At 41.9% G+C, this 21092-nt stretch overlaps 1 protein-coding gene across 5 annotated transcripts in view; it reads right to left on the bottom strand.

The window, feature by feature from the left end:
• Window positions 1–21092, bottom strand: part of LOC129822365 (protocadherin Fat 3-like) — a 381150-nt gene that overhangs the window by 58656 nt on the left and 301402 nt on the right. For all 5 annotated transcript variants that reach the window (XM_055880588.1, XM_055880589.1, XM_055880592.1 and 2 more), the window contains 2 exons: window positions 17886–20620; window positions 16415–17786 (listed from right to left, as the gene is read on the bottom strand). In XM_055880588.1, the coding sequence (XP_055736563.1) occupies window positions 16415–17786; window positions 17886–20620 (4107 nt within the window). The remainder of the gene's footprint in view (window positions 1–16414; window positions 17787–17885; window positions 20621–21092) is intronic.

Raw genomic sequence — 21092 nt, 5'->3', positions numbered from 1 at the left:
GCTTTGGCAATGTTAACACATGTTTCCCATGCCAATAAAGCCCCTTGAATTGAATTGAATTGAATAGATAGATAGATAGATAGATAACCTTCCATACAAAGCCATAACATAGCCATCACCTACAGAGAGATGAACCTGGAGAAGAGTCCCCTAAGCAAGCTGGTCCTAGTTCTCCATTCACAAACACAAACACACCCCACAGAGCCCCAGGACAACAGCACAATTAGACCCAACCAAATCATGAGAAAACAAAAAGATAATTACTTGACACATTGGAAAGAATTAACAAAAAAACAGAGCAAACTAGAATGCTATTTGGCCCTAAACAGAGAGTACACAGTGGCAGAATACCTGACCACTGTGACTGACCCAAACTTAAGGAAAGCTTTGACTATGTACAGACTCAGTGAGCATAGTCTTGCTATTGAGAAAGGCCGCCGTAGGCAGACATGGCTCTCAAGAGAAGACAGGCTATGTGCACACTGCCCACAAAATGAGGTAGAAACTGAGCTGCACTTCCTAACCTCCTGCCCAATGTATGACCATATTAGAGAGACATATTTCCCTCAGATTACACAGATCCACAAAGAATTCGAAAACAAATCCAATTTTGATAAACTCCCATATCTACTGGGTGAAATTCCACAGTGTGCCATCACAGCAGCAAGATTTGTGACCTGTTGCCACAAGAAAAGGGCAACCAGTGAAGAACAAACACCATTGTAAATACAACCCATATTTATGCTTATTTATTTTCCCTTGTGTACTTTAACCATTTGTACATTGTTACAACACTGTATCTATATAATATGACATTTGTAATGTCTTTATTGTTTTGAAACTTCTGTATGTGTAATGTTTACTGTTAATTTGTATTGTTTGTTTCACTTTTGTGTATTGTCTACCTCACTTGCTTTGGCAATGTTAACACATGTTTCCCATGCCAATAAAGCCCCTTGAATTGAATTGAATTGAATAGATAGATAGATAGATAGATAGATAGATAGATTGTCACGCCCTGGCCTTATTATTCTTTGTTTTCTTGATTATTTTAGTTAGGTCAGGGTGTGACATGGGTAATGTTTATGTTTTGTTGGTTTTTGATGTTTATTTGGTAAAGGGGTTATGGGGTGTAAAATATGGTTTTGTGTTTAGTGTAGATGTCTAGCGTTGTCTATGTTGGTGAGTGATCTAGAAGAGTCTATGGTTACCTGAATGAGTTCCCAATTAGAGACAGCTGATGTCGGTTGTCTCTGATTGGGAGCCTTATTTAGGGTAGCCATAGGCTCTCATTAATTGTGGGTAATTGTCTATGTCAGAACGTTTGTAGCCTGTCTGTTTGTGCACAACGTTTGTAGCTTCACGGTCGTTTTGTTGTTTTGTATAGAGTTTTTGTGTCGTGTTCATCTTCGTGTTCGTTTAATTAAAAAAGAAGATGTATTCATATCCAGCTGCGCCTTGGTCCTCATTCTCTCCAGTACACGATCGTGACATAGATAGATAACCTTCCATACAAAGCCATAACATAGCCATCACCTACAGAGAGATGAACCTGGAGAAGAGTCCCCTAAGCAAGCTGGTCCTAGTTCTCCATTCACAAACACAAACACACCCCACAGAGCCCCAGGACAACAGCACAATTAGACCCAACCAAATCATGAGAAAACAAAAAGATAATTACTTGACACATTGGAAAGAATTAACAAAAAAACAGAGCAAACTAGAATGCTATTTGGCCCTAAACAGAGAGTACACAGTGGCAGAATACCTGACCACTGTGACTGACCCAAAATTAAGGAAAGCTTTGACTATGTACAGACTCAGTGAGCATAGCCTTGCTATTGAGAAAGGCCGCCGTAGGCAGACATGGCTCTCAAGAGAAGACAGGCTATGTGCACACTGCCCACAAAATGAGGTGGAAACTGAGCTGCACTTCCTAACCTCCTGCCCAATGTATGACCATATTAGAGAGACATATTTCCCTCAGATTACACAGATCCACAAAGAATTAGAAAACAAATCCAATTTTGATAAACTCCCATATCTACTGGGTGAAATTCCACAGTGTGCCATCACAGCAGCAAGATTTGTGACCTGTTGCCACAAGAAAAGGGCAACCAGTGAAGAATAAACACCATTGTAAATACAACCCATATTTATGCTTATTTATTTTCCCTTGTGTACTTTAACCATTTGTACATTGTTACAACACTGTATCTATATAATATGACATTTGAAATGTCTTTATTGTTTTGAAACTTCTGTATGTGTAATGTTTACTGTTAATTTGTATTGTTTGTTTCACTTTTGTGTATTGTCTACCTCACTTGCTTTGGCAATGTTAACACATGTTTCCCATGCCAATAAAGCCCCTTGAATTGAATTGAATTGAATAGATAGATAGATAGATAGATAACCTTCCATACAAAGCCATAACATAGCCATCACCTACAGAGAGATGAACCTGGAGAAGAGTCCCCTAAGCAAGCTGGTCCTAGTTCTCCATTCACAAACACAAACACACCCCACAGAGCCCCAGGACAACAGCACAATTAGACCCAACCAAATCATGAGAAAACAAAAAGATAATTACTTGACACATTGGAAAGAATTAACAAAAAAACAGAGCAAACTAGAATGCTATTTGGCCCTAAACAGAGAGTACACAGTGGCAGAATACCTGACCACTGTGACTGACCCAAAATTAAGGAAAGCTTTGACTATGTACAGACTCAGTGAGCATAGCCTTGCTATTGAGAAAGGCCGCCGTAGGCAGACATGGCTCTCAAGAGAAGACAGGCTATGTGCACACTGCCCACAAAATGAGGTGGAAACTGAGCTGCACTTCCTAACCTCCTGCCCAATGTATGACCATATTAGAGAGACATATTTCCCTCAGATTACACAGATCCACAAAGAATTCGAAAACAAATCCAATTTTGATAAACTCCCATATCTACTGGGTGAAATTCCACAGTGTGCCATCACAGCAGCAAGATTTGTGACCTGTTGCCACAAGAAAAGGGCAACCAGTGAAGAACAAACACCATTGTAAATACAACCCATATTTATGCTTATTTATTTTCCCTTGTGTACTTTAACCATTTGTACATTGTTACAACACTGTATCTATATAATATGACATTTGTAATGTCTTTATTGTTTTGAAAATTCTGTATGTGTAATGTTTACTGTTAATTTGTATTGTTTGTTTCACTTTTGTGTATTGTCTACCTCACTTGCTTTGGCAATGTTAACACATGTTTCCCATGCCAATAAAGCCCCTTGAATTGAATTGAATTGAATAGATAGATAGATAGATAGATAGATAACCTTCCATACAAAGCCATTACATAGCCATCACCTACAGAGAGATGAACCTGGAGAAGAGTCCCCTAAGCAAGCTGGTCCTAGTTCTCCATTCACAAACACAAACACACCCCACAGAGCCCCAGGACAACAGCACAATTAGACCCAACCAAATCATGAGAAAACAAAAAGATAATTACTTGACACATTGGAAAGAATTAACAAAAAAACAGAGCAAACTAGAATGCTATTTGGCCCTAAACAGAGAGTACACAGTGGCAGAATACCTGACCACTGTGACTGACCCAAAATTAAGGAAAGCTTTGACTATGTACAGACTCAGTGAGCATAGCCTTGCTATTGAGAAAGGCCGCCGTAGGCAGACATGGCTCTCAAGAGAAGACAGGCTATGTGCACACTGCCCACAAAATGAGGTGGAAACTGAGCTGCACTTCCTAACCTCCTGCCCAATGTATGACCATATTAGAGAGACATATTTCCCTCAGATTACACAGATCCACAAAGAATTCGAAAACAAATCCAATTTTGATAAACTCCCATATCTACTGGGTGAAATTCCACAGTGTGCCATCACAGCAGCAAGATTTGTGACCTGTTGCCACAAGAAAAGGGCAACCAGTGAAGAACAAACACCATTGTAAATACAACCCATATTTATGCTTATTTATTTTCCCTTGTGTACTTTAACCATTTGTACATTGTTACAACACTGTATCTATATAATATGACATTTGTAATGTCTTTATTGTTTTGAAACTTCTGTATGTGTAATGTTTACTGTTAATTTGTATTGTTTGTTTCACTTTTGTGTATTGTCTACCTCACTTGCTTTGGCAATGTTAACACATGTTTCCCATGCCAATAAAGCCCCTTGAATTGAATTGAATTGAATAGATAGATAGATAGATAGATAGATAGATAGATAGATAACCTTCCATACAAAGCCATAACATAGCCATCACCTACAGAGAGATGAACCTGGAGAAGAGTCCCCTAAGCAAGCTGGTCCTAGTTCTCCATTCACAAACACAAACACACCCCACAGAGCCCCAGGACAACAGCACAATTAGACCCAACCAAATCATGAGAAAACAAAAAGATAATTACTTGACACATTGGAAAGAATTAACAAAAAAACAGAGCAAACTAGAATGCTATTTGGCCCTAAACAGAGAGTACACAGTGGCAGAATACCTGACCACTGTGACTGACCCAAAATTAAGGAAAGCTTTGACTATGTACAGACTCAGTGAGCATAGCCTTGCTATTGAGAAAGGCCGCCGTAGGCAGACATGGCTCTCAAGAGAAGACAGGCTATGTGCACACTGCCCACAAAATGAGGTGGAAACTGAGCTGCACTTCCTAACCTCCTGCCCATTGTATGACCATATTAGAGAGACATATTTCCCTCAGATTACACAGATCCACAAAGAATTCGAAAACAAATCCAATTTTGATAAACTCCCATATCTACTGGGTGAAATTCCACAGTGTGCCATCACAGCAGCAAGATTTGTGACCTGTTGCCACAAGAAAAGGGCAACCAGTGAAGAACAAACACCATTGTAAATACAACCCATATTTATGCTTATTTATTTTCCCTTGTGTACTTTAACCATTTGTACATTGTTACAACACTGTATCTATATAATATGACATTTGAAATGTCTTTATTGTTTTGAAACTTCTGTATGTGTAATGTTTACTGTTAATTTGTATTGTTTGTTTCACTTTTGTGTATTGTCTACCTCACTTGCTTTGGCAATGTTAACACATGTTTCCCATGCCAATAAAGCCCCTTGAATTGAATTGAATTGAATAGATAGATAGATAGATAACCTTCCATACAAAGCCATTACATAGCCATCACCTACAGAGAGATGAACCTGGAGAAGAGTCCCCTAAGCAAGCTGGTCCTAGTTCTCCATTCACAAACACAAACACACCCCACAGAGCCCCAGGACAACAGCACAATTAGACCCAACCAAATCATGAGAAAACAAAAAGATAATTACTTGACACATTGGAAAGAATTAACAAAAAAACAGAGCAAACTAGAATGCTATTTGGCACTAAACAGAGAGTACACAGTGGCAGAATACCTGACCACTGTGACTGACCCAAAATTAAGGAAAGCTTTGACTATGTACAGACTCAGTGAGCATAGCCTTGCTATTGAGAAAGGCCGCCGTAGGCAGACATGGCTCTCAAGAGAAGACAGGCTATGTGCACACTGCCCACAAAATGAGGTGGAAACTGAGCTGCACTTCCTAACCTCCTGCCCAATGTATGACCATATTAGAGAGACATATTTCCCTCAGATTACACAGATCCACAAAGAATTCGAAAACAAATCCAATTTTGATAAACTCCCATATCTACTGGGTGAAATTCCACAGTGTGCCATCACAGCAGCAAGATTTGTGACCTGTTGCCACAAGAAAAGGGCAACCAGTGAAGAACAAACACCATTGTAAATACAACCCATATTTATGCTTATTTATTTTCCCTTGTGTACTTTAACCATTTGTACATTGTTACAACACTGTATCTATATAATATGACATTTGAAATGTCTTTATTGTTTTGAAACTTCTGTATGTGTAATGTTTACTGTTAATTTGTATTGTTTGTTTCACTTTTGTGTATTGTCTACCTCACTTGCTTTGGCAATGTTAACACATGTTTCCCATGCCAATAAAGCCCCTTGAATTGAATTGAATAGATAGATAGATAGATAGATAGATAGATAGATAGATAGATAGATAACCTTCCATACAAAGCCATAACATAGCCATCACCTACAGAGAGATGAACCTGGAGAAGAGTCCCCTAAGCAAGCTGGTCCTAGTTCTCCATTCACAAACACAAACACACCCCACAGAGCCCCAGGACAACAGCACAATTAGACCCAACCAAATCATGAGAAAACAAAAAGATAATTACTTGACACATTGGAAAGAATTAACAAAAAAACAGAGCAAACTAGAATGCTATTTGGCCCTAAACAGAGAGTACACAGTGGCAGAATACCTGACCACTGTGACTGACCCAAAATTAAGGAAAGCTTTGACTATGTACAGACTCAGTGAGCATAGCCTTGCTATTGAGAAAGGCCGCCGTAGGCAGACATGGCTCTCAAGAGAAGACAGGCTATGTGCACACTGCCCACAAAATGAGGTGGAAACTGAGCTGCACTTCCTAACCTCCTGCCCAATGTATGACCATATTAGAGAGACATATTTCCCTCAGATTACACAGATCCACAAAGAATTCGAAAACAAATCCAATTTTGATAAACTCCCATATCTACTGGGTGAAATTCCACAGTGTGCCATCACAGCAGCAAGATTTGTGACCTGTTGCCACAAGAAAAGGGCAACCAGTGAAGAACAAACACCATTGTAAATACAACCCATATTTATGCTTATTTATTTTCCCTTGTGTACTTTAACCATTTGTACATTGTTACAACACTGTATCTATATAATATGACATTTGAAATGTCTTTATTGTTTTGAAACTTCTGTATGTGTAATGTTTACTGTTAATTTGTATTGTTTGTTTCACTTTTGTGTATTGTCTACCTCACTTGCTTTGGCAATGTTAACACATGTTTCCCATGCCAATAAAGCCCCTTGAATTGAATTGAATTGAATAGATAGATAGATAGATAGATAGATAGATAGATAGATAGATAGATAACCTTCCATACAAAGCCATAACATAGCCATCACCTACAGAGAGATGAACCTGGAGAAGAGTCCCCTAAGCAAGCTGGTCCTAGTTCTCCATTCACAAACACAAACACACCCCACAGAGCCCCAGGACAACAGCACAATTAGACCCAACCAAATCATGAGAAAACAAAAAGATAATTACTTGACACATTGGAAAGAATTAACAAAAAAACAGAGCAAACTAGAATGCTATTTGGCCCTAAACAGAGAGTACACAGTGGCAGAATACCTGACCACTGTGACTGACCCAAAATTAAGGAAAGCTTTGACTATGTACAGACTCAGTGAGCATAGCCTTGCTATTGAGAAAGGCCGCCGTAGGCAGACATGGCTCTCAAGAGAAGACAGGCTATGTGCACACTGCCCACAAAATGAGGTGGAAACTGAGCTGCACTTCCTAACCTCCTGCCCAATGTATGACCATATTAGAGAGACATATTTCCCTCAGATTACACAGATCCACAAAGAATTCGAAAACAAATCCAATTTTGATAAACTCCCATATCTACTGGGTGAAATTCCACAGTGTGCCATCACAGCAGCAAGATTTGTGACCTGTTGCCATAAGAAAAGGGCAACCAGTGAAGAACAAACACCATTGTAAATACAACCCATATTTATGCTTATTTATTTTCCCTTGTGTACTTTAACCATTTGTACATTGTTACAACACTGTATCTATATAATATGACATTTGAAATGTCTTTATTGTTTTGAAACTTCTGTATGTGTAATGTTTACTGTTAATTTGTATTGTTTGTTTCACTTTTGTGTATTGTCTACCTCACTTGCTTTGGCAATGTTAACACATGTTTCCCATGCCAATAAAGCCCCTTGAATTGAATTGAATTGAATAGATAGATAGATAGATAGATAACCTTCCATACAAAGCCATAACATAGCCATCACCTACAGAGAGATGAACCTGGAGAAGAGTCCCCTAAGCAAGCTGGTCCTAGTTCTCCATTCACAAACACAAACACACCCCACAGAGCCCCAGGACAACAGCACAATTAGACCCAACCAAATCATGAGAAAACAAAAAGATAATTACTTGACACATTGGAAAGAATTAACAAAAAAACAGAGCAAACTAGAATGCTATTTGGCCCTAAACAGAGAGTACACAGTGGCAGAATACCTGAACACTGTGACTGACCCAAAATTAAGGAAAGCTTTGACTATGTACAGACTCAGTGAGCATAGCCTTGCTATTGAGAAAGGCCGCCGTAGGCAGACATGGCTCTCAAGAGAAGACAGGCTATGTGCACACTGCCCACAAAATGAGGTGGAAACTGAGCTGCACTTCCTAACCTCCTGCCCAATGTATGACCATATTAGAGAGACATATTTCCCTCAGATTACACAGATCCACAAAGAATTCGAAAACAAATCCAATTTTGATAAACTCCCATATCTACTGGGTGAAATTCCACAGTGTGCCATCACAGCAGCAAGATTTGTGACCTGTTGCCACAAGAAAAGGGCAACCAGTGAAGAACAAACACCATTGTAAATACAACCCATATTTATGCTTATTTATTTTCCCTTGTGTACTTTAACCATTTGTACATTGTTACAACACTGTATCTATATAATATGACATTTGAAATGTCTTTATTGTTTTGAAACTTCTGTATGTGTAATGTTTACTGTTAATTTGTATTGTTTGTTTCACTTTTGTGTATTGTCTACCTCACTTGCTTTGGCAATGTTAACACATGTTTCCCATGCCAATAAAGCCCCTTGAATTGAATTGAATTGAATAGATAGATAGATAGATAGATAGATAGATAGATAGATAGATAGATAACCTTCCATACAAAGCCATAACATAGCCATCACCTACAGAGAGATGAACCTGGAGAAGAGTCCCCTAAGCAAGCTGGTCCTAGTTCTCCATTCACAAACACAAACACACCCCACAGAGCCCCAGGACAACAGCACAATTAGACCCAACCAAATCATGAGAAAACAAAAAGATAATTACTTGACACATTGGAAAGAATTAACAAAAAAACAGAGCAAACTAGAATGCTATTTGGCCCTAAACAGAGAGTACACAGTGGCAGAATACCTGACCACTGTGACTGACCCAAAATTAAGGAAAGCTTTGACTATGTACAGACTCAGTGAGCATAGCCTTGCTATTGAGAAAGGCCGCCGTAGGCAGACATGGCTCTCAAGAGAAGACAGGCTATGTGCACACTGCCCACAAAATGAGGTGGAAACTGAGCTGCACTTCCTAACCTCCTGCCCAATGTATGACCATATTAGAGAGACATATTTCCCTCAGATTACACAGATCCACAAAGAATTCGAAAACAAATCCAATTTTGATAAACTCCCATATCTACTGGGTGAAATTCCACAGTGTGCCATCACAGCAGCAAGATTTGTGACCTGTTGCCACAAGAAAAGGGCAACCAGTGAAGAACAAACACCATTGTAAATACAACCCATATTTATGCTTATTTATTTTCCCTTGTGTACTTTAACCATTTGTACATTGTTACAACACTGTATCTATATAATATGACATTTGAAATGTCTTTATTGTTTTGAAACTTCTGTATGTGTAATGTTTACTGTTAATTTGTATTGTTTGTTTCACTTTTGTGTATTGTCTACCTCACTTGCTTTGGCAATGTTAACACATGTTTCCCATGCCAATAAAGAACCTTGAATTGAATTGAATTGAATAGATAGATAGATAGATAGATAACCTTCCATACAAAGCCATAACATAGCCATCACCTACAGAGAGATGAACCTGGAGAAGAGTCCCCTAAGCAAGCTGGTCCTAGTTCTCCATTCACAAACACAAACACACCCCACAGAGCCCCAGGACAACAGCACAATTAGACCCAACCAAATCATGAGAAAACAAAAAGATAATTACTTGACACATTGGAAAGAATTAACAAAAAAACAGAGCAAACTAGAATGCTATTTGGCCCTAAACAGAGAGTACACAGTGGCAGAATACCTGACCACTGTGACTGACCCAAAATTAAGGAAAGCTTTGACTATGTACAGACTCAGTGAGCATAGCCTTGCTATTGAGAAAGGCCGCCGTAGGCAGACTTGGCTCTCAAGAGAAGACAGGCTATGTGCACACTGCCCACAAAATGAGGTGGAAACTGAGCTGCACTTCCTAACCTCCTGCCCAATGTATGACCATATTAGAGAGACATATTTCCCTCAGATTACACAGATCCACAAAGAATTCGAAAACAAATCCAATTTTGATAAACTCCCATATCTACTGGGTGAAATTCCACAGTGTGCCATCACAGCAGCAAGATTTGTGACCTGTTGCCACAAGAAAAGGGCAACCAGTGAAGAACAAACACCATTGTAAATACAACCCATATTTATGCTTATTTATTTTCCCTTGTGTACTTTAACCATTTGTACATTGTTACAACACTGTATCTATATAATATGACATTTGAAATGTCTTTATTGTTTTGAAAATTCTGTATGTGTAATGTTTACTGTTAATTTGTATTGTTTATTTCACTTTTGTGTATTGTCTACCTCACTTGCTTTGGCAATGTTAACACAAGTTTCCCATGCCAATAAAGCCCCTTGAATTGAATTGAATTGAATAGATAGATAGATAGATAACCTTCCATACAAAGCCATAACATAGCCATCACCTACAGAGAGATGAACCTGGAGAAGAGTCCCCTAAGCAAGCTGGTCCTAGTTCTCCATTCACAAACACAAACACACCCCACAGAGCCCCAGGACAACAGCACAATTAGACCCAACCAAATCATGAGAAAACAAAAAGATAATTACTTGACACATTGGAAAGAATTAACAAAAAAACAGAGCAAACTAGAATGCTATTTGGCCCTAAACAGAGAGTACACAGTGGCAGAATACCTGACCACTGTGACTGACCCAAAATTAAGGAAAGCTTTGACTATGTACAGACTCAGTGAGCATAGCCTTGCTATTGAGAAAGGCCGCCGTAGGCAGACATGGCTCTCAAGAGAAGACAGGCTATGTGCACACTGCCCACAAAATGAGGTGGAAACTGAGCTGCACTTCCTAACCTCCTGCCCAATGTATGACCATATTAGAGAGACATATTTCCCTCAGATTACACAGATCCACAAAGAATTAGAAAACAAATCCAATTTTGATAAACTCCCATATCTACTGGGTGAAATTCCACAGTGTGCCATCACAGCAGCAAGATTTGTGACCTGTTGCCACAAGAAAAGGGCAACCAGTGAAGAATAAACACCATTGTAAATACAACCCATATTTATGCTTATTTATTTTCCCTTGTGTACTTTAACCATTTGTACATTGTTACAACACTGTATCTATATAATATGACATTTGAAATGTCTTTATTGTTTTGAAACTTCTGTATGTGTAATGTTTACTGTTAATTTGTATTGTTTGTTTCACTTTTGTGTATTGTCTACCTCACTTGCTTTGGCAATGTTAACACATGTTTCCCATGCCAATAAAGCCCCTTGAATTGAATTGAATTGAATAGATAGATAGATAGATAGATAACCTTCCATACAAAGCCATAACATAGCCATCACCTACAGAGAGATGAACCTGGAGAAGAGTCCCCTAAGCAAGCTGGTCCTAGTTCTCCATTCACAAACACAAACACACCCCACAGAGCCCCAGGACAACAGCACAATTAGACCCAACCAAATCATGAGAAAACAAAAAGATAATTACTTGACACATTGGAAAGAATTAACAAAAAAACAGAGCAAACTAGAATGCTATTTGGCCCTAAACAGAGAGTACACAGTGGCAGAATACCTGACCACTGTGACTGACCCAAAATTAAGGAAAGCTTTGACTATGTACAGACTCAGTGAGCATAGCCTTGCTATTGAGAAAGGCCGCCGTAGGCAGACATGGCTCTCAAGAGAAGACAGGCTATGTGCACACTGCCCACAAAATGAGGTGGAAACTGAGCTGCACTTCCTAACCTCCTGCCCAATGTATGACCATATTAGAGAGACATATTTCCCTCAGATTACACAGATCCACAAAGAATTCGAAAACAAATCCAATTTTGATAAACTCCCATATCTACTGGGTGAAATTCCACAGTGTGCCATCACAGCAGCAAGATTTGTGACCTGTTGCCACAAGAAAAGGGCAACCAGTGAAGAACAAACACCATTGTAAATACAACCCATATTTATGCTTATTTATTTTCCCTTGTGTACTTTAACCATTTGTACATTGTTACAACACTGTATCTATATAATATGACATTTGTAATGTCTTTATTGTTTTGAAAATTCTGTATGTGTAATGTTTACTGTTAATTTGTATTGTTTGTTTCACTTTTGTGTATTGTCTACCTCACTTGCTTTGGCAATGTTAACACATGTTTCCCATGCCAATAAAGCCCCTTGAATTGAATTGAATTGAATAGATAGATAGATAGATAGATAGATAACCTTCCATACAAAGCCATTACATAGCCATCACCTACAGAGAGATGAACCTGGAGAAGAGTCCCCTAAGCAAGCTGGTCCTAGTTCTCCATTCACAAACACAAACACACCCCACAGAGCCCCAGGACAACAGCACAATTAGACCCAACCAAATCATGAGAAAACAAAAAGATAATTACTTGACACATTGGAAAGAATTAACAAAAAAACAGAGCAAACTAGAATGCTATTTGGCCCTAAACAGAGAGTACACAGTGGCAGAATACCTGACCACTGTGACTGACCCAAAATTAAGGAAAGCTTTGACTATGTACAGACTCAGTGAGCATAGCCTTGCTATTGAGAAAGGCCGCCGTAGGCAGACATGGCTCTCAAGAGAAGACAGGCTATGTGCACACTGCCCACAAAATGAGGTGGAAACTGAGCTGCACTTCCTAACCTCCTGCCCAATGTATGACCATATTAGAGAGACATATTTCCCTCAGATTACACAGATCCACAAAGAATTCGAAAACAAATCCAATTTTGATAAACTCCCATATCTACTGGGTGAAATTCCACAGTGTGCCATCACAGCAGCAAGATTTGTGACCTGTTGCCACAAGAAAAGGGCAACCAGTGAAGAACAAACACCATTGTAAATACAACCCATATTTATGCTTATTTATTTTCCCTTGTGTACTTTAACCATTTGTACATTGTTACAACACTGTATCTATATAATATGACATTTGAAATGTCTTTATTGTTTTGAAAATTCTGTATGTGTAATGTTTACTGTTAATTTGTATTGTTTATTTCACTTTTGTGTATTGTCTACCTCACTTGCTTTGGCAATGTTAACACAAGTTTCCCATGCCAATAAAGCCCCTTGAATTGAATTGAATTGAATAGATAGATAGATAGATAACCTTCCATACAAAGCCATAACATAGCCATCACCTACAGAGAGATGAACCTGGAGAAGAGTCCCCTAAGCAAGCTGGTCCTAGTTCTCCATTCACAAACACAAACACACCCCACAGAGCCCCAGGACAACAGCACAATTAGACCCAACCAAATCATGAGAAAACAAAAAGATAATTACTTGACACATTGGAAAGAATTAACAAAAAAACAGAGCAAACTAGAATGCTATTTGGCCCTAAACAGAGAGTACACAGTGGCAGAATACCTGACCACTGTGACTGACCCAAAATTAAGGAAAGCTTTGACTATGTACAGACTCAGTGAGCATAGCCTTGCTATTGAGAAAGGCCGCCGTAGGCAGACATGGCTCTCAAGAGAAGACAGGCTATGTGCACACTGCCCACAAAATGAGGTGGAAACTGAGCTGCACTTCCTAACCTCCTGCCCAATGTATGACCATATTAGAGAGACATATTTCCCTCAGATTACACAGATCCACAAAGAATTCGAAAACAAATCCAATTTTGATAAACTCCCATATCTACTGGGTGAAATTCCACAGTGTGCCATCACAGCAGCAAGATTTGTGACCTGTTGCCACAAGAAAAGGGCAACCAGTGAAGAACAAACACCATTGTAAATACAACCCATATTTATGCTTATTTATTTTCCCTTGTGTACTTTAACCATTTGTACATTGTTACAACACTGTATCTATATAATATGACATTTGAAATGTCTTTATTGTTTTGAAACTTCTGTATGTGTAATGTTTACTGTTAATTTGTATTGTTTGTTTCACTTTTGTGTATTGTCTACCTCACTTGCTTTGGCAATGTTAACACATGTTTCCCATGCCAATAAAGCCCCTTGAATTGAATTGAATAGATAGATAGATAGATAGATAGATAGATAGATAGATAACCTTCCATACAAAGCCATAACATAGCCATCACCTACAGAGAGATGAACCTGGAGAAGAGTCCCCTAAGCAAGCTGGTCCTAGTTCTCCATTCACAAACACAAACACACCCCACAGAGCCCCAGGACAACAGCACAATTAGACCCAACCAAATCATGAGAAAACAAAAAGATAATTACTTGACACATTGGAAAGAATTAACAAAAAAACAGAGCAAACTAGAATGCTATTTGGCCCTAAACAGAGAGTTCACAGTGGCAGAATACCTGACCACTGTGACTGACCCAAAATTAAGGAAAGCTTTGACTATGTACAGACTCAGTGAGCATAGCCTTGCTATTGAGAAAGGCCGCCGTAGGCAGACATGGCTCTCAAGAGAAGACAGGCTATGTGCACACTGCCCACAAAATGAGGTGGAAACTGAGCTGCACTTCCTAACCTCCTGCCCAATGTATGACCATATTAGAGAGACATATTTCCCTCAGATTACACAGATCCACAAAGAATTTGAAAACAAATCCAATTTTGATAAACTCCCATATCTACTGGGTGAAATTCCGCAGTGTGCCATCACAGCAGCAAGATTTGTGACCTGTTGCCACAAGAAAAGGGCAACCAGTGAAGAACAAACACCATTGTAAATACAACCCATATTTATGCTTATTTATTTTCCCTTGTGTACTTTAACCATTTGTACATTGTTACAACACTGTATCTATATAATATGACATTTGAAATGTCTTTATTGTTTTGAAACTTCTGTATGTGTAATGTTTACTGTTAATTTGTATTGTTTGTTTCACTTTTGTGTATTGTCTACCTCACTTGCTTTGGCAATGTTAACACATGTTTCCCATGCCAATAAAGCCCCTTGAATTGAATTGAATTGAATAGATAGATAGATAGATAGATAGATAGATAACCTTCCATACAAAGCCATAACATAGCCATCACCTACAGAGAGATGAACCTGGAGAAGAGTCCCCTAAGCAAGCTGGTCCTAGTTCTCCATTCACAAACACAAACACACCCCACAGAGCCCCAGGACAACAGCACAATTAGACCCAACCAAATCATGAGAAAACAAAAAGATAATTACTTGACACATTGGAAAGAATTAACAAAAAAACAGAGCAAACTAGAATGCTATTTGGCCCTAAACAGAGAATACACAGTGGCAGAATACCTGACCACTGTGACTGACCCAAAATTAAGGAAAGCTTTGACTATGTACAGACTCAGTGAGCATAGCCTTGCTATTGAGAAAGGCCGCCGTAGGCAGACATGGCTCTCAAGAGAAGACAGGCTATGTGCACACTGCCCACAAAATGAGATGGAAACTGAGCTGCACTTCCTAACCTCCTGCCCAATGTATGACCATATTAGAGAGACATATTTCCCTCAGATTCCACAGATCCACAAAGAATTCGAAAACAAATCCAATTTTGATAAACTCCCATATCTACTGGGTGAAATTCCACAGTGTGCCATCACAGCAGCAAGATTTGTGACCTGTTGCCACAAGAAAAGGGCAACCAGTGAAGAACAAACACCATTGTAAATACAACCCATATTTATGCTTATTTATTTTCCCTTGTGTACTTTAACCATTTGTACATTGTTACAACACTGTATCTATATAATATGACATTTGAAATGTCTTTATTGTTTTGAAAATTCTGTATGTGTAATGTTTACTGTTAATTTTTATTGTTTATTTCACTTTTGTATATTATCTACCTCACTTGCTTTGGCAATGTTAACACATGTTTCCCATGCCAATAAAACCCCTTGAATTGAATTGAATAGATAGATAGATAGATAGATAGATAGATAGATAGATAGATAGACAGGCAGTGAAGTGAGACAGGGAGACGGAGACAGACAGATAGAGATAGCCAATATGAAGGTAGAGAAGCAGACAGACAGTCAGTGAGTGAGACAGGGGGACAGAAGACAAGTTGAAAGACAGACAGTGAGACATATAAAGATACATAAAAAGCACAGACAGCTAAATACATTAATAGCACAAACACTCCCATTCTATGACTCACCTGTGATGTGATAGCTGACTTGGCGGTTCACTGCAGAGCTGTCGCCGTCTCTAGTGTTGAGCACCGCCACCACCTCGCCAGGGGGGTCGCTCTCGCGCACCGAGCCCAGGTACCTCTCATCCAGGAAGCTGGGCGGGTTGTCGTTGATGTCTGACACGGCCAAGGTCACCGTGGAGGTGGAGGAGAGGGTCAGGGTCTCCCCCAGGTCTGAGGTCACAACCAGAAAGGTGTAGGATGGGCACATCTCATGGTCCAACTCCTTGAGAGTAGAGATCCAGCCCGTGTTGCTGTCAATGTTGAAGGTCTCTGTTGATTGGTCCGGCTCGCCTTCAGATTGAGCCAACGTGCCTAGGCTGTATGTAACCTGTCCATTAGCTCCAGAGTCTGGGTCCAGAGCCTGAACCTGGATGATCATGGTGCCGATAGGCATCCCTTCCATCACTATCGCCTCGTAAGAGTTGGATTCAAATGCTGGCTTGTTGTCGTTCAGATCCAAGACTTTGACTTCTACATCAACGCTGGTCACAGAGTCCAGCTTTGCCTGTTGGACGGTGGCGGTGACCTTGAAGTGGAAGGAGGTGATGACCTCATGGTCAAGGGGCTTGTCCAGCTTGATGACCCCAGTGTCCCTGTCCACCACCAGGACTCCCTCCAGGTTGTTCTCCCCGGTCTCTCCGTTAACTAGAGCAAATGTGACTGGCAGCGAGGCGTAGCCTGGTGGGGTGATGAGGCGGACGGACCCTAGGGCAGCTCCTATAGGGGTGTCCTCTGGGACGGTAAAGGAGAACTGGGGTTGGGTGAAGGAGGGGATGAGGGTGTCAGGTGCCAAGACATGGATGTAGACTGATACTAAAGAGTGCTTGACAGGGATGCCTCCATCAACTGCTTTGACAAAGAAAGACAGGACTGAGTTGCGCAGGTGGCTGAAACTCCCCTTGGTGACCATCCAGCCGTTGTCAGGGTCGATCTCTAAGATATCCACCACGGGTACGTGTGCCTCGCTGTAGAGCGAGTATGTCACCTTAGAGTTAGCACCATCATCAGGATCATATGCCTGGATCTGGGTCACCAGGAAGCCCTTGCCAACGTCAGATTTTACAGAAGCACGGTATTCCACAGCTCGAAAGCGAGGGACGTTGTCGTTGTCATCCACCAGGGAGACCCGGACGGTGCAGTAGGAGGCCCTTCCACCCCCGTCCTGGGCTGCCACCATGAGAAAAATGTTCTTGTTGGCTGGGTCCTCTCTGTCCAGCTTCTCCAGGGTGGTGATCTGACCATTGGCGTCCACACTAAACTGGTCCTTGCCCACGTCATTGATGAATGAGTAGGTAATCTGGCCAAACACTCCCGGGTCAGCATCGGTTGCCCTCACCTGAAAATAATAGTTAAGTTACTTTCTTTTAGATGGGGTATTGCACATGTTTGGCCAGAATGTTCATAAGCTGAATACTTAAAAATAAATGGTTCTTACCTGGATCACCTTGGTTCCTATAGCTGCATTTTCCCGTACCTCTGCCTCGTAGGCATTCATTTCAAACACAGGACTGTAGAGGTTGGCCCCCAGGACCCTGACGTGCACCTGGGCCGTGCTGGTGAACACCCCATCAGACACGGATACATTCAGACTGTAGGCTGGCTCCATCCTCTGCTTCCTGTGACCAGACAGCGTGATGATACCCGTCTTACCATCCATCACAAATTTCATCCTTTCGTTCCCTGAAAGGATGCTGTACTCCAGTTTGTCATAGTCTGAGCTGTCAGCATCCGAAGCCTGGATGCAGGTCACAAAATGGCCCCTAGGGGCCAGCTCACTGACATAGGCCTCGTAGAGAAGCTGGTTGAACACCGGAGGGTTGTCGTTCATGTCGTTCACCACAAGCACGACCGACACTTCACTGCTCAGCGGTGGGAAGCCGTTATCGGTTGCCCTGACGATGAAGTCATAGCGCTGGACAAGCTCGTGGTCGAGCATGCGGGCGGTCAGGATGAGGCCACTGCTGCTGTCGATGTGGAAGTGGTCGGTGCTGTTGTAGGCATCTGTGGGATAGAAGATCTGATAGTGTACGATGTTGTTCTTCTCAGAGTCTTGGTCGGTAGCCATCACTTGCAGCGCCGGAGTGCCGATCATGGCAGTCTCAGACAGAACTGCCTTATAGGATGTTTTTTCAAAAACCGGAGGGTTATCATTGACGTCATTAACTGTGACATCTACGTCCACCTCAGCACGGGCGCCGGTCAGGTAGTCTGTGGCTCTGACAGTCAGACGGAAGGATGAGGCGATCTCATAGTCCAGGGAGTTGATGACTCTAATGACTCCAGTGTCAAAGCCAATGTCAAACTGCAGAGAGGGGTCTCCCTCCACGATGGTGTAGATGATGTTCTGGCCCTCTGGGCTGGTGGCGTTGATTCCTAATATAGGCGTGTGTACCGCTACATCCTCGTTCACCGTCACTGCATAGAAGGACTTGTCAAAGATGGGCATGGCCTTGTTCACCACGGTGATGGGGAACTCTACGGCGGATGAGAGGGGAGGGTAACCTCCATCCTTGGCATAAACTACCATCTGGTACTCCTGGTTGGACAGGTCAGACTCAAAAGCCTCCTTCAGACGGAGGCCACCCGTCAGCCTGTCGATCTCAAAGTGTCCGTGGTCGTCTTTGAGGTAGTAAGACACCTCTCCGTTGATGCCTTTGTCACGGTCCATGGCGGTGACTCGGAATATGGGCACACCAGGTTTAGCCTCCACTTGGACAGCAGCATAATACGGAAGTCCAAGGAACGCAGGAGCGTTGTCGTTAATGTCCTCTACCTGGACCCTGACCATCACCCTGGCAACACGCAGACGGTCTTGCTCCCTCCCAGCCTCCACCACCAGCTCATAGAACTCCTGCTCCTCACGGTCGAAGGGAACCCCAGTGGTCTGGATTACGCCAGAGGTGGGTCGGATCCGGAAGCGTGTCCCTGGATTCAGTAGGGTGTACCTGAGGGGCTCGTTGAGGCGATTCCCCACTGCGTTGACCACGGCCACTTTGGTGATGTTGGTATTGTTCTCCTGGATGGACGAGGAGTAGAGGCTGTGGCCGAAGAAGAGGCCAGAGTCCAGCGTCTCACGGACCAGAACAGTGACTAGAGCAGTGCTGGAGAACTTTCCATCAGACACTTTGACGTTGAAGCGGAACCGTTCCTTGGAGAAGTTGTTGTTCTTGACGATGATGATGCCGCTGGAGGGCTGAATGGCAAAGTGCTCCAGGTTTCCATCTGTCAGTGAGTAGGTGAGTTCTGTGGGGACGTTTTGGTCTGGGTCTGTGGCTGAGACCTGTAATGCCTCTACTCCTACATAGGTGGGCAGTAGCAGGACAGTTTCGTAGGCGTTCTGGGTGAAGACAGGTGGAGAGTCGTTTGTGTCGATTACCTGGATGGTGACCTCAGTGGGGCTATCCGCTGTCAGCTGAGGCCTCCCACTGTCCCTCACGTGAACATGAAAGTTAAAACTAGCAAACGTCTCGTGGTCCAGGTTGGCGATAGTCCTGATGGAGCCGGTGCCAGAATCCACTTTAAAGAACATTTTGGCTGTGTCCTCAACGATCTGATAGACCAGGAGAGCGTTCTGGTTGCGGTCAGCATCAGTGGCCTTGATGACCAAAGGAGTGTTGTCTGGGTTCAGGACCACACTGTTGATGGGCGCCGCCTCGCTGATACTACCCTGGTAGCACAGCAGCTGGAACACAGGTGGGTTGTCATTTTCATCCACCACCCGTATGAGCAGGGTGGCGTTGGAGGCCATGCCAGCCATGTTGGTGGCCTGGACGATCAGGTTATAAGATGCTGTGGTCTCATGGTCAAGGGGTTTCTGAGTTGTGATCACGCCGCTGTACTGGTTGATCCTGAAGGTGCGTTCGCTGTTGCCATGTCGGATGTCGTAGGTCAGTGTGGATTGGCTCATGGCGCTCAACGCGGTGACAGAGGTTCCCACGGCAACGTTCTCTGTGACCTCGGCATGGTACTCGGTCTGGGGGAACTTGGGTCCGGCGTTGTCGGACAGCGTGATGGCGATGCGAACCACAGAGTTGGCAGAGAGTGGGGGGGAGCCATTGTCGGTAACTCTGACGGTGATGATGTAATGGCCGATAGTGGAGAGGTCGAGCTCGCGGGCCACTGAGATGATCCCCAGAACCGGCTCAATCCGGAACGTGTTCCCTGTGTTGCCTAAAGGAAAAAACAGACATAACAACGAATATTCAGTGATAAAAACTAGTGCAACTAAATCTTTATCAACTGTTTGTATATTGTAATCTATTATCGATATACTGTCAATATCAGGGGTCCACCCACCTATAAGTAATTTGCCAAACAATTCTGAAAGTACATGCAATGTTCACGCGTTCAACCGCAAACTGTCATAAAAAAATCTCACACGTATCATACACCGCAAGCTCCCAGCTACTATCTAATCAACACAATATTGACATTATCCCACCTCTGGTTAGCCACTATTAGCCACTACTGTGCGCTTTGTCTATCGCTCCATGTTTATCCAGTTGATGTGAACCATCTTGTAGGTTGAAAATAATGGGCATACTTTCCGCAAAACATTGTCAATGAAATGTTAACTGCAAAGTAGGCTTACCTGGCAGAAGTATATCATGAGTAAGTATATATTTTGTATCTATTATTTTAT

Source organism: Salvelinus fontinalis, chromosome 24, assembly GCF_029448725.1.
Source record: "Salvelinus fontinalis isolate EN_2023a chromosome 24, ASM2944872v1, whole genome shotgun sequence".
NCBI classification, from domain to species: domain Eukaryota; kingdom Metazoa; phylum Chordata; class Actinopteri; order Salmoniformes; family Salmonidae; genus Salvelinus; species Salvelinus fontinalis.
Note: the sequence above shows the minus strand (reverse complement) of the source record. Positions and strands in the feature narration are given on the sequence as shown.